At 35.8% G+C, this 14,804-nt stretch overlaps 1 protein-coding gene across 1 annotated transcript; it reads left to right on the plus strand.

Annotated features, from left to right (window-relative positions):
• The first annotated feature begins 840 nt into the window (after positions 1 to 840).
• On the plus strand, positions 841 to 14,804 carry LOC126972827 (4-hydroxyphenylpyruvate dioxygenase-like). Its single transcript, XM_050819912.1, has 10 exons — positions 841 to 875; positions 4,046 to 4,131; positions 5,196 to 5,297; positions 6,497 to 6,709; positions 8,772 to 8,872; positions 10,249 to 10,353; positions 10,957 to 11,044; positions 11,912 to 12,034; positions 13,231 to 13,470; positions 14,372 to 14,804. Exons 2-10 carry the CDS (start codon positions 4,063 to 4,065, stop codon positions 14,456 to 14,458), a joined length of 1,128 nt encoding a protein of 375 aa, XP_050675869.1. The 5' UTR covers positions 841 to 875; positions 4,046 to 4,062; the 3' UTR covers positions 14,459 to 14,804.

Here is a 14,804-nt window from a genome sequence, read left to right on the forward strand (position 1 = left end):
AGGATTCTATTAACATCCTGTAGATATTAATTGTAGCTTTGCATCTAATCTTGTTTGGATTGCGTAAATAAATAAATAAAATGAAGCTAATTTTTTCTGGAAAAGTTATTTTCTCTAAATTGATTCCTTTAGAATTCTTTTTGATGGCATTTTTAACACTACCACCGCTTCGGAAACAAATAGCGTTCTGAGAGAGAAGAAGGGGCGCAAGAAACTCTCGGAGCATTCTTTTTTTGCGGTCTTTTTAATAAATTGCACAATATTGTACTGTCATTGTTATTGCTATAAAATATTCATAATCTAGTCACACGCTGTCAGATCACTTAGATATTCAGCTGTGCAGTACCTAGTAGGATTTACGAGCCATTTCTTAATAAAACATTTAAATTTATTTATGATAATGCCTGAACACTGCCTGGGACTTTAATATAAAAGTGTACAAACATTTACCCTTAGTAGATAGTTGTAAGACTCATAATTTATTTAAATTATTTGACTGTACGTTTGTACTTTACACCATGAAGCAATATTGCGTACAATAATGATTCACGCAACACATTACTGATCAAAGTGATACAAAATATTATTGTTGTGTTTGCTCTTGACTATAATTCCGTTATTCATAATGCATTTACATAAATATAAGTAGGTATCAACTGAGATAATATCAACATCTAAAGATTATTATCAAGATATTAACCTTACAATTCTACTTAAATGGCTAAAATATGTCGTAAAATATTAGACTTCATAATAAATATTTTATATACAAAGTTTTAATTGGGAACATAGATCGTGCTGATAAGCAGTTTCTATAAAAATAAAGAAAAAATGTAAAATTAACAGTTCGATTCGCGGCAGTGTTAACATAACAGGTGAGTTAGTTATGTCACTGTTAACTATTAAACATAGGTACTTAAGGGCTTAACTTTAAAATGGGTTTAATCGGTAGAGACGTGGCTTATCCGCGTGGCAATAAATGGATGGAGTAGCTAGTAACAGTTATATGACATAACTGTTAACTCTTAAGCATACTTAAGGGTTTTGCTTTATAATGAATATAAGCGGTAGAAGCGTGGTTTAGCCTCGTGGCAGCAAAAGGGAATCAGTAGCTAGTCACAAGTATATGACATTAACTGCTCTCTTCGCTCAGTAATGTATTAAGATGTACTATACTTAAAGAAGTAATATTGAAATAGATTGAATTTGTACGAACGTTGACCATCTGGCAATAAAAAGTAAAAGAGGTAGGAAGTGATCGAAGGCATCATGAAGTAAATATGTAGACTTGGTATATATTTTTTTCAATTTGTGATAAAAATAAGTCAATCGATATATCGAGCGACGTTCAGTTCCGTGGTCACTTGGAAGAGAGTGGTGAGACAGTACTTCAGTATAAGCCACCGCCTGCAACTATATAAGGCCGAAATTCAGCCTCACATGGAGTATTGGTCTCACCTCTGGGTGGGCGCTCCCCAGTACCAGATTCTTCCATTTGACCGTATACAATGAAAGAGCTGCTGGAATCATCGACGATCAAGTCATCTCCTTTCATTTGATTATTAGTCTTTGCTCTCTGCATCTTCTTCCGCGTTCATCACGGGGAGTACTCTGAGGTTGTTTCTTTGTCGGTTGTTGTTCCCTCGTGTGAACGCGATACCTATAATCTATCCTAATTAATCCCGCTGAGCCTTGTGTGATTAGTATTAGAAGCAAATACCGTAGTGTGGATCTGAGCTGAATTAGCTCCTAATTAATATAAAGTCCATTAATTCCAAAAATATTACAATAAAAAATAGCTCATTAAAGATCCACCCTCAGACAAAAACATTTCTGAGGATTGCCAATATCATTATTTATTTTTTATGTCCTTATAAATATACCAATCATCAAGGCAAATTATCAACCAACAGTATTTACTATTAACAACTAATAACAGATTAAAAGTAGCACAATCTGAATGAAATACTATGTAATTTAATATTAATAAAAACCTTTCGAAGGTAATGCCATTCAATCTGAGTATAAAACATGTTGTTCAGAGATTTATTGTCATTTAAAGTTTTATATCCTAAATCTATGTTTCACAACTGGCATTGCAAATTAGGAAGGAATATCTTGTATTCGGATTTTTTTTAATACGGCTGCTAAATTTCATTGATTTTATGGTAATAAGTGACGGACATAACAGTGACAATAATTTTATCTAATTTGTTACGCACCACATAAGACGTTCTGTGCCGTAGTAAAACCCCAATCACGTCAGACTGCGCCCGGATGCGAATTCAAGATTGATGTAAGAAAATAAATATCTCGTTCATTACTTTATGGAGATAATCTTGATGATAATCTTTCGTAATTGTGTTTTTATATGAGTTTTTGCGTAAAAGTTAAATTTTAATAATTATTTGAGATAGCTTGACGCTTCGTGAGCTCTTCGGAATACGTATTAAGGTAGACTGCTCTACTAAACGTCAGGTTTGCAACAACAATAATAAAATATAACTTTTACGCAAGTTAATGTAAAAACACAGTTACAATTACACGCGCTTTAGCCCTTTAAAAAGTTTTTTATTTAAATGGGTTGGTAAAACTCGCGTTATTCAAAGAAAATACTAATCTTTAGTGTTAATTCGCTAAACTACAAAAAATAATTCGACACAATTCGCTTCTACACGAAGTATCTTCAATCGCCAAACGCTTGAACAAGAGATTTACAAGCTCAGGGAGATGCCTCGTATTGAGACGAAACACTTATGGAAATAATATTGTGAAACATAGTGGAATCAACACTCAAGATCATCATTAACCAATAATATAATTACACGTCTAGATAGAGCCTCTTGCTACTCGCGATTTGTATGTCACTTTGTGTTAGTGTGCGTGCATTGCTCAAAATAGAGGTTAACTGTCAACCTCAATTTTTTTTCGACGTTTTCACAGCTGTCACAGTCTATCTAGACGTATAAATGATCTCACTACAAGCACAACTTTTTTTTGTTGCAATAAGTATTGTGACAGTTCTATCTCGAACGAATACTACATTGAATAATAATAATTTATTATTCTTCTACAAAATATAGATGTTTAGTGCTTTAGATCAAATGATCATCAAATCAGTGAGAAAAGTTGCTAAAACGATATATTCCACCAGGGTTCCAGAAAAATATGTAAATACTTAACTCAAGATGAAGAAAAAAACTTTTACTTCAGACATTTTAACAATAAAAAGGTTGTTCGTGATGGCCTGGTACCAACAAACAGTTCATATATGGACATAACTTCTTCACCCGCCTCCAACAAAACTATGAAACAAGCATTCTTTCCTGTTCCATATGACATGTGCACTTAATGCACTTACAACCACGTGATCAACTTAGCTTTAACATAACTATTGAATAAGTATCATCTTACTGGTGAACATCTTTAACGCTCCTGTGATTTCTCTGAAGTCCTAAAACCCCTGTATTAGCTCGATCCATTTGACCGCGTGCAACGCAGAGCAATTGATCGAATTGTCGAGGATCCAGCTCTCTGTGAACGGCTGGATCACTTGGCGTTGAGTAGAGACATTGCTTCATTGTGTGTCTTCTAGCGCATTTATCAAATGGAGTGTTCCGAAGAGCTGTGTCACCTGCTTCCTACACACAAGTTAGGATATCATCCGCTTCATCTGGATGTGTGACGGTCCTCTACAGTGCGATTTTCATGGAGCTTTTTTACGACATGGGTACCTTCAAAAAACGCGTACATCTTTCTTAAAGGCCGGCAACGCTACTGTGATTCTTCTGGTGTTGCAAGAGAATGTGAGCGGTGGCGATCACTTAACACGAAGTGTTTGTCCTCCTTTTCTATAAAAAAAAAACTGTTGGCGACGGCAATCATTCAAAACCAGATGTCCCGAACGTTATTTTGTCCCCCTTCAGAAGTACAAAGTTATCAGCTGATTCCCTTGATAGTTGTTTTAATAAGTTTCTGTGTAACACAATACTAATTGAAACAATGTTGTCAGCAGATTTTCTTTATATTTCCAGTGTAATTTCAGATGAGAATAGCAGTATCATGAAGCCAGAAGACGTTAAAGTCCTAAACTTCGATCATCTCACATTTTGGGTTGGAAATGCTAAGACGGTATGTATTTAATGAATCACAATTCCATCTAAATATATTTTATATGCTTCTTGCTTAATACATGTATATTTCTTTCTTAAAATGGAACCTCACGCAGTAAATTTTAAAGTCAAATGGGTTGAAGAAATAAAGAACTATTTTTTGTCTCTCATAGGCAGAGCTTGTATATACTTTCCTGGATTCTTTCATTTGCACCCATTTATATCAGCCCTCTCATTTTTATCTTTCGAAAAGTATAAATTAAATTATCTTAGAGGGTATTATAAGAGTCCAACTGAACTGAACTGGTAGACAACGCATTCCTTCACCCCTGGTGATGCGGAAGTCTATTGGCGTTTGCTTCAATTGCTGCGGAAGTGTACCAAGAAAACTGGCAGCATTTCCGCGTTGTAAAGCTGGGCTGATCCCTTGACCGAAATAGCAACCAGCGCTTGGATTTCCAGTAGCCCTATTAAGGCGCGTAGATAGTACTTAGTACATTCTCCGCGCCTCTGGGCCCCACGGGCCAAGTGTATAATTATTATTTTGGCTTCATCATCATCATCAGCCGGAAGACGTCCATTACTTGAAATAGGCCTCCCCAAACATCTCCACAACGATCGGTCCTGCGCTGCCCTCATCCAACGTATTCTGGTCCAGATTATTACGGATTCATATTACACATACATAAGTTCATATCCTAATTTGAAAACATCTTTTGTTGTGGAAAATATGTAGCTTTTTATTATTCTTTACCTGCAAGCAATGATTTCACCAAAGCAATCTGACACAAACATATTATATTATCTACCTCTATCTATCTATCTACAGATATGAGAGTGTACAACAAAATTCTAAAGTGCCTATATAACATTGATAGCAAAGTGTACATTGAAATCAAAAACATACTATACACAGTTTTACATATTAAAAACGAAAGTAATTTAACCTTTTTCATAATTCATGCGTACAAATATATTTTATATAAGTAACAAATTTTTTATTATTTTAACCTGCATTTCAACTTTGGGCTTGAGCTAATTTTAAATGCTAGTTTGAATGAATTTGGTTAAAAACTTCAACAGGCTTCAAGTTATTTCGTGACAAGATTTGGTTTCACGCCTTTAGCTGTTAAGGAAGCATCAGAAGATAATCCTAGACTCTCTTACGCTGTTCGTTTAAACAAAGTGAGTATTCTTAAATAATTAGTGCTTGTTTTCGCCGTCAACTTCGTTCGCATTAGGGATAGTGACTTGTCCACATATAATAACGAAAGCTAGATAAAAGTGTCCCTTCTATTTCGCTCTCCGAGCTGTAGTAATTCAAAAATTACTAGTCGCTGCTACTCCAGGACTCAATAATGTTGAGGCTACTGAAAACCAGTGCTTCATTGGCGCCACGCCATTGCAGCTTATTACTGAGTTAGCTCCATTTGGTGACATTCACTGCCGCACAGTACTTTTTTCTTTTTTAGCTATAAATTGTATTATTTAATTGGTTTTAATTGTTAGTTCTAAGAATTTATTACTCATTCTGGTTTGTTATTTAATAATTGTGTGGTGGTGGTTTGTTATAAATATTTTTTTTTTCAATTGTAGTATGTGTGCATATTATTTTTTTGCTCGTATCGCGGTCCTTTCTTCTGAAAGAAGAAGTTCTCTTCTTCTTTAATAGTTCTGGCAGAAGCGCTTTTCTGTAACCCTATCAGAGTGTGCGCAAAATATCTTCAGGCGTGAAATAAATTCTACCACCGGACATTACGTTAATATGAAATTTCACCGGCATCATGTTGACATCTGGTATTCTACAACCACGAGGTTTGCACGGAACTTGTTGGGTTCCCATAGCCACTTGGTTTATTCAATAATAAGCTATAGTTTTTCGCATCTCCTAACCCCTTTATTTGGGCTATTGTCTCAACACTTCCCATCACGTGAGCCTCTTGCCTCTTTGGCCCCTCTCCCACATAAAACATGTAAGTAAATTAGTTGCAAACATACAAAATCATACTCATAATAGTCAACTAATTAAGATGCTTAACCATCTTGGTTTTAATGACTATTTACATGATTTAAGGGGATACTAATTTATTTTAAGTTTCCCCGAAATCTCGCCGTTACGTCTTAAGTTTTCCTCCACTTTTTTACTCTTCATCTAACAACTGCATCTAACTTGACTATCGCTATTCCGGTTTACTATTACCAGTTTCATTTTCAACTTTTACAGACCTGCAATATACCGCTAAATTTCTTGCGCCCATCCGTTCAAGATTTTGATGCATTTTCTACCAAAAAATAACTGTAAATTGCTATTTTGAATAATAGTACTTTTAAAATATTTAATTTTGAATATATTTAAGAAGTACACAAATGACAATAATCCTCAGATCACAATAGCTTTTGAATCACCGACTAAATCTCACGGAGAAATTGCGAAAGATTTAGAGGCTCATGGAGATTTTGTTAAAGACGTTGCCTTTGAGGTGAACGATTTACACGAGCTGGTGAAGAGATCGAAGAAAGAAGGTGCAGTCATCGTGAAGGATGTAACAGTTGAGAAGGATGACCATGGAACAATAAAATATGCTGTTTTGAGAACGGTACAGTTATATTTAATTTATTATTAAACTACGGCAGACATACTACTACTACTAGAAACTATTGAATACACAACGTATTAAATAATTCATTGTAAACGTAAATATACTAGTCAAAACAAAATAAGGGCCACCACGTTTTTACAGTATTCTCATGAATTCTTGAGGTTTGAAGGTTGATCAATGATCCAATTGGATAAATTGATTGATTTTTATTGTAGACAGCATAAAATAATGATGCATTCCATTAAAAAAAAATCTCCACTTTTTCTAAAAATTAACATTTTTGCAAAAATAATTAGTGAGGAAAAAAATTCTGAAAAAAAAAAAACATAAAAAGTTTCTTGATTTATGACTTTCCTCAATATCTAGTATGCCGTCCTCGATTACTAATGCACTCTAGAAGCCTAGAAGGTCCACTCTCCACCAGGTGTACCACTGTTTCTTGAGGAATTTGTTCCCAGCTTGATTTCAGAACGTTTATTAGCTGTCTTTCATTGTGCACGGGTTGGTTTGTGCTTCGAACACTGCGTTTCAGTAAATCCCACATGTGTTCAATGGGATTTAGATCCGGACTGTTTGCAGGCCAGGCCAACACCTGTATACCAGCCTCCTCTAGGGCTTCTCTGGTGGCCCTAGCTGTATGAGCGCGAGCATTATCGTGCATCAGATGGAATCTTGCGCCGATTCTCTGTGCATATGAGACCACATGGGGTCTTATGACCTCCTCGATGTAACGTTGAGCTGTTATTGTGCCTTCGTTTAGAATTACCAGCTCGGTTTTGCCTGACATAGAGATTCTTCCCCATACCATAACATTGGGGCCCCCAAATCTGTCACATTCATGCATTCACGCCTCCACACCCTAATGCGACGGTCATCACTAAAAATGAGCACAATGAACACTTGTTAATGGTATCCGCACTACACGTCTCCTGGAGAACTGCTGGTCCTCGTGTAAACGATTCCTAATAGTTTGATCACTAACACGTGTACCGGTCGCCTGCTGCAAACGGTTTTGTAACGAACGGCCTGTTATACCTGTGCTGTAGTTGCTCGAACTCTGTCAGATCCCCGTCTCCTGGTTCTCCCAGTCTCTTGAAAACGATTCCAAGCATTCTGGATCGCTCGCCGGGAAAAACCCTGCTGCAACGCCACAGAACGCTGCGAATGGCCTTCTTGAAGCAATATTACAGCCCTAGTTACGGTTGGCAAGTCCATATGACTTCGAATTCTCGGCATAACTTTTTTAAAATGTTAATTCAGCCACTAGTCAAACGAAACTTACAGTGTTCCTGAGAGTATCGTCAACTTGACTGAGTTGAAATCCGTCTTAATATCGGGTAGAATCAAGTGGTTACAATAAATTATCTAAAAATATCTAACTTTCAACAATTATGCGGGTGGAATATACAAAAAAACGTGTGTAAACAATTAAGGTAACATCACAATAAATTATCAGCTACTTGAGAATGCATAAAAAATCAAGTGGCCCTTATTTTGTTTTGACAAGTATATATAAAAGAGAATGTATTTGTGTATACATAGTAATTACTAGCTTTAATACCTAGGCCTACATCTAGCGTGATAATATGTAGCTTTATGTTGTCCAGAACTCTTCTTAAAATCATAAATTTTAATTGCCCGCCACCGGACCGTACGTTAGTATCGCGCACTCGGTTGGTCATCGTCGTAACTATTAAAAGTATTTGTCCAAATGATGTAAAGGCAATGTTCTATCTACTTGAAATAACAGTAGCGAAAAAAGTGTTTATTTTATTATAAGAATCAATTTGAAACTACCAATTGTGCATTAAAATAAATTATAATGTTGTATTTTATGGGATAAGCGTTACAATGTCAGATAAATTGCAGATAACTAAATTCTTTACTTAATGCTTAAAGCGATCTTTTTCTCTGCTGATTCTAATTCCTTTATGAATTCTGGTTTATTTTCGAATATTTAATAAACTAGGAGAGAAACCATATAATCTTAGTACACAACAATACCTGAAATTTGTATATGTTAAAAAATTTGAACAAGAATTTCATCGCTTTGTTTCAGTACGGTGATAATACGCATACATTGATAGACAGATCAGATTACAATGGAGTATTTCTTCCTGGATATACCGCGATGGAAGACGATCCCATGAACAAGTTACTGTAAGTTAAACTTTTTACAAAGATATAAAAGCCTTCACATATTAACACACCTGAAGGATTTTTTTTGTCTGAGTTTGGACCGCACATAATATAATAATTTATATTATTATTGTTAAAAAGGTCAGGAAAGGTTGTTGAATTTTAAAGTTCTAAAATTTAGGTATCAACCAGCGTAAAGAATTCTCGACCTTATTGATGGCAAGCTAAGATAAATGTAGAACGCAATCACAACAGCACATATCGGGCACTGTGAATATAATAAATTAGTTGCAAACAAACAAAATCATACTCATAATAGTCAAATAGTTAAGATGTTTAACTATTTAACCATCTTGGTTTTAAGAACTATTTACTTGATTTAACGGGATACTAAGTATATTTAGTTAATTTTTCCCCGAAATTCGCCGTTATTTCTTAAGTTCTCTGTGAATATAATACGACAATCTAAATCAACTAAAGCACAATAAAATTCATGTTAAATTGTCCAGCGATCCAGAATAAATGAAACTTTGCTTATTTTTTATTATAATCTTAGGTAATTTATACGTCTAGATAGAGTCTCTTGCTGTTAGACAACCAATAAAAACAGGCCAGAAATACTAAATTAGTGTGCGTGACAAACTACATCTTTCACTAGCGATTTGTATGACACTTTGTGTTAGACAAAATAGAGGTTAATTCAAAATCAATTTTTTTCGACGTCAATTTCACAGCTGTCATACGGCCGTTCCCAATATTCAGTCTATCTCCGGTTGTGGCCTGCTTGAGATAAAAAGCATAACCATCGTTGACTTTTACTGTCCCAATAAACTTATCGACGGTAAATCGCGTTATCCGTACACGCTGTCTGTCAATGGGAGGACGTATAGCTTACCAGCGATAAAAGTTTGTATGGAAATGGCAATTGACGCGTCTCAATATAAGGCGATAAGAATGACTTATCGGGTATATTGGGACAGCTTCAGATTACTGACAGCTAATTACTGACTGTAGAAGGTAGTAATTTATCTCTATCTGTAGATAGTATATTGGGAACGGCCGTAAGTCTATCTAGACGTATAAATGATCTATGATTATAAATCCATAATATATATTAATGTAAATACTTCCCACTCCTCTAAAAAATAATTTTTAAGAAACTTTTAAGAAACAGAAACACTAAACTAATATTTTATTTTAATAAAAATAATATTACTAGTTTTAATAAAGAATCTTTCGTAAAAGAAATACTGTCACAATATGTCTATACTCAGTCACTTGAAATAGTTACGAACAATTTGGTAAGTAAATTAAGACAGGTATAATTATTTTCATGTTGTTGAAATTGTAGTAATTCTAGATTATTATAATGTTTTACATAAAGTAATTTTTTTCAGTCCGGATACAAATTTGACATTCATAGACCACGTGGAGGGTAATATTGGGGACGGCACCCTCTCAGACTCCGTGTCTTGGTACGAAAGGAACCTTAATATGCACAAGTAAATATTTTTAATATAACATTATAATTTTTTTTTTCCATTATATTTCGCTTCTAAACGTGGCACCCTCAGGAAATCTCTTCGGACCTGAGTTTTTCTATATAATAATAGAATAGAACAGAAAGATATTTTTTTAAATACTTGGTAAACGTCATGAAGCCACATCAGTTCGTAAAGAGAATATGGCACAGGGAGAAGAACTGATAAGAAAATCCCAGCCCATCTTTTAAGTCATATAACAACAATCATATAGCATCTATATTTTAGACATTTGGTACGGTGAACTTAATATATTTAGTTTTCTTGCTATTTAACAATAGCTTATTAGCGCTAAACCAGTACTCGATATCAGATAAAATATCGTTCACTTCGTCATACATAGCTTGGTTTCTTTTCACTTTGAAAAGCAGTGAAGTGTCGTCCGCAAACAATACTACCTTATGTTTTTTCTCTATAAGATTATGAAGATCATTTATATAGATAAGGAAAAGGAACGGTCCAAGAATAGACCCTTGTGGTACCCCCATACTGAGAGGAGTCCCAGGAGATTATATAAAAAATCTATCACAAGTTTAAATCTTCCTTACAATTTTGTTTACTTAGATTCTGGTGCGTCGACTACAGCCACGACTTGGTTCCGTACTCTTGTATCAACTCTGCATCAGTTATAAACCAAAACGAAACCGTATTGGTATGTACATACATAATATAAACGAAACTTATATTTACTGCTTGCTAATAGATTAGGTTAACTTTAACTAAGGTAAATATTTTTTTTGTGGACAAATGAGCGTACGGGTCACGATGTTAAGTGATCACCACATCCCATATTCTCTTGCAATACGAGAGGAATCACAGGAGCGTTGCCAGCCTTTAAGTTATTCTGAATGCAGTACTTCCAAAATTTGTATTCTTACGAATGTAATGTTTTTATTCAATAAATCAAGGTCAGGTTAAAATACGAAATCAGCCATTAAGAATAACACTAACAGTATACTTACAATATATATTATTATAAGAATTGTGCATAAATTACTCAATTTTCTCTGACTGCACTCCCTTATTCGACTCAAGCAGACTTTACCCGAACGAGTGTTACATATCCGAGCGTGACGCCTCAGTCTCATTTATTACCCACAAAAGAAAATGAGTTTTAACTTTTTTTGTGACAACAAGGGACGAGACGGTCAGGACGTTCAGCTGATAGTAATTAATCGCCCTGCCCATTAGAATGCAGTGCCGTTCAGGATTTTTGAAAAATCTAATAATTCTGAGTGGCACAAATGAAATTATTGCGCCCGTCACCTTGAGACAAGCTGTTAAGTCTCATTTGCCCAGTAATTTAACTAGATACGACGCCCTTCAGACCGAAACACAATAATGCTTACACATTTGTGTACAGTTGTGGTACCTATAATCTAGCCGGCATCTAGTACAAAGGAGCCTGGTAAAATTAATTAAGTAATTTATTTTACTTTTTTTTTAATATATACGTCTACTAATAATGACTTTTAATTCATATTATATTAATTGACAATGACGTATCACAATGTTTCAGCTATCGATGAATGAAGCAGCCAAGGGTTTGAGACCAAGCAGTAAAGTGACAGAGTTTGTGAAATCTTTGGGCACTTCGGGAGTAGAGCACGTGGCTTTATATACCGACGACATTGTCAATACTGTTAGTATTTACAGCTTTATCATTTTGTTTTTCTAATGTGTCGTTCTTATATAATTTATACGTCTAATTAAACTGTGACAACAGACACGATTAAAAATAGCGGTGAAGTGTAAGCCTCTATTTTCATCAACATAATAATAATTATTATTATTATTTTCATCAACGCACGCACACTAAAACAAAGCGACTGACGTTTCGCGAGTTTTATACGTAGCTGTCACACACACTACAGTAATAAACCTGGCTTTTTGTCATGCGTTGCTAACAGCAAGACTATATACGTGTAAATCATCTAAGGTGCCATTTTAAGCTTTAACTTAGATAAGCTTAACTTTTAAGAGCGGAAAAGAGTATGTATGAGTTTCTTAATTATTTCAGTAAGCTTGGTGACAATGTTACGTCGGTTTTGCGAAAGGGTTGTCAGTTGAAAGCTCATCCTTGAGCATAAAGTTATTTCAAAATACTGTCTTACACATATTTTTGATAAATATGTGTTTAATTAGCGGTTTTTGAGTTTCAATGATTGCGAAACTGAAGTGGCAGTGGACAGGGCATATAATACGATTGACAGATGACCAGTGGGGCAGAAAAGTCCTCGAATGGCGACCACGTACCGGAAGACGCAGTGTTGGTAGGCCCCACACAAGATGGTCCGACGATCTGGTCAAGATCGCCGGAATACGTTGTATGAGGGCAGCTCATGACCGAACGTCGTGGAGATCTTTGGGCGAGGCCTTCGTCCAGCAGTGGACGTCTTCCGGCTGATGATGATGATGAGTTTCAATTTCTAATAATTGTATATCTGATATTAGCTTTACGTACAATGTGTGGTAAGTATTGTGTACCACAAATGTATGCGCGTGCTTTGAGGGTGTGGCAATTACCACATGGTGGCAGAGCGATTTTGTGCTAAGAAGGGAATTAAAGGACATGGAAAATGACCTACCTGGCATTGCTCTGTTCTCCTCTTGCAAGCGGTGTTGATGTGGATTGTATTTTGGAGCACGGCACACCACCAACCAATAAAAGAAAAATTAATAACTGACGCAAAATGACGAAAAATTGACTCTATGAAAACTACATTTCATCTAATATAATAACGTCTGACAAACTAGCCGTAGAAAATACGTGTACACCTGTCTAAAAGACCGATCGAACATATATTTGCAGATGTACAATAACCTAAATGCTTACAGATTAGAAGTCTAAAGGCCCGCGGCGCTGAAATACTGACTTGGCCTCCAAAGTACTACGAGATGATCAAAGACAAACTGAAGTCAAGCTCCCTAAACGTCAAAGAGACCATAGAGGAACTAGAGCAAGAGAACATATTGATAGACTTCGATGAAAAGGGCTACATGCTACAGGCCTTCACTAAACATTTACAGGCCCGACCTACAGTGTTCATCGAAATCATACAACGAAGAAATCATAAGGTGAGGTTGTTTATAAGCACTTTGACAATTTTGTTCAATGTTTTAATAAAAAAATTATCTAAGCCTGGATATATAGTATAACTTGCGGTTTTGTGAGTTTGTGCCACATTCTAGCGCTATATAAGCAGTAGGTCCAGCCATATCTGGAGTTTGCCTCTCATCTCTGATCTGGTGCACGCCAGTTTCATCCATTTGACCACGTTTCTTTCTACTGCTTTATCACGGAGAATATTCCGAGATAAAAGAAAATTCACGGTCAGTCCTTATAAGAAAGGTCATGGCCGCTCAGAGGGCAAAAGAGAGGGTTTTGCTCGAGGTTTCCCTGCAAGATCAGGAATGAGGATCCGTAGGAGAACAAAAGTCACCCGACGTAGTCCGGATGATTGCGAAACTGAAGTTGCAGTGGGCGTGGCACATAGCTCGAAGAAAAGATAGGCGTTGGGGCAGTAAAGTACTCGAATAGCGAACTCTCGTCGAAGTTTTGGTAGGCGACCACAGGAAGGACCGATCAGCGATGACCGTTCACCGTGGAGATCTTAGGGGGAGGCCTTTGTCCAGCAGAGAAAGTGTTTCGGCTGAAGCTGTCACCATCTGAATATGGGACGGTCCTCCTCAGTACGCTAGGAACTGTTTGTCACGTACAACTAAACTGTAATGAGCTAGCTACCTTGTACGGTGTTTCCAGGATGATACGACATGGTTTACCTTAAAACAATGTGCCTACACCTTCTTCAAACACTGGCAATGCTTCTATGATTCCTCTCGTGTTTTAAAAGAATTTGGGTGGCGGTGATCTCACATCCTTAAACAGTTTATTTTTACGCAAAATGTTAACGCAATCTACATTGCTGTTTCTTTATTTTAATTTCGAAAAAGTGTTTCACTATCGTTATCCTTTCAGGGATTTGGCGCAATGAACTATAAATGGGTGTTCGAGGCGATTGAACAGCTTGGAGACACAGATGTTGAGAAGAGTACTAAAGAATAACATAATATTACGTTGCAATTTTGTACGCTTTGTGTAGGAATTCGTTCCTAATATATAATTAATCAATCTTTGTGTTTTCTGGAAGTCGTGTGTAAACAGAAGAGCATGTTATATCATGTCTTTCTTTCTGCTTGTCTTTCTGTATCATACAAATATACTTATCAACATCATACTTAGGTACCTAAAATTAGTTTAAGTAGTTTACTTTCTAACGCTTTTTCGCACTTGTTTTTGTAAACATTTTCTGAGTAGTAACCAAACGCTTTTATAAGTTAACGTAAATAAAAAAAAAATGTGAAAACCAAAATAATGTAAATAAGAAGGTAATAGAAATGTAATGCGCTAA

Source organism: Leptidea sinapis, chromosome 27 (genome assembly GCF_905404315.1).
Source record: "Leptidea sinapis chromosome 27, ilLepSina1.1, whole genome shotgun sequence".
In the NCBI taxonomy this organism is placed as follows: domain Eukaryota; kingdom Metazoa; phylum Arthropoda; class Insecta; order Lepidoptera; family Pieridae; genus Leptidea; species Leptidea sinapis.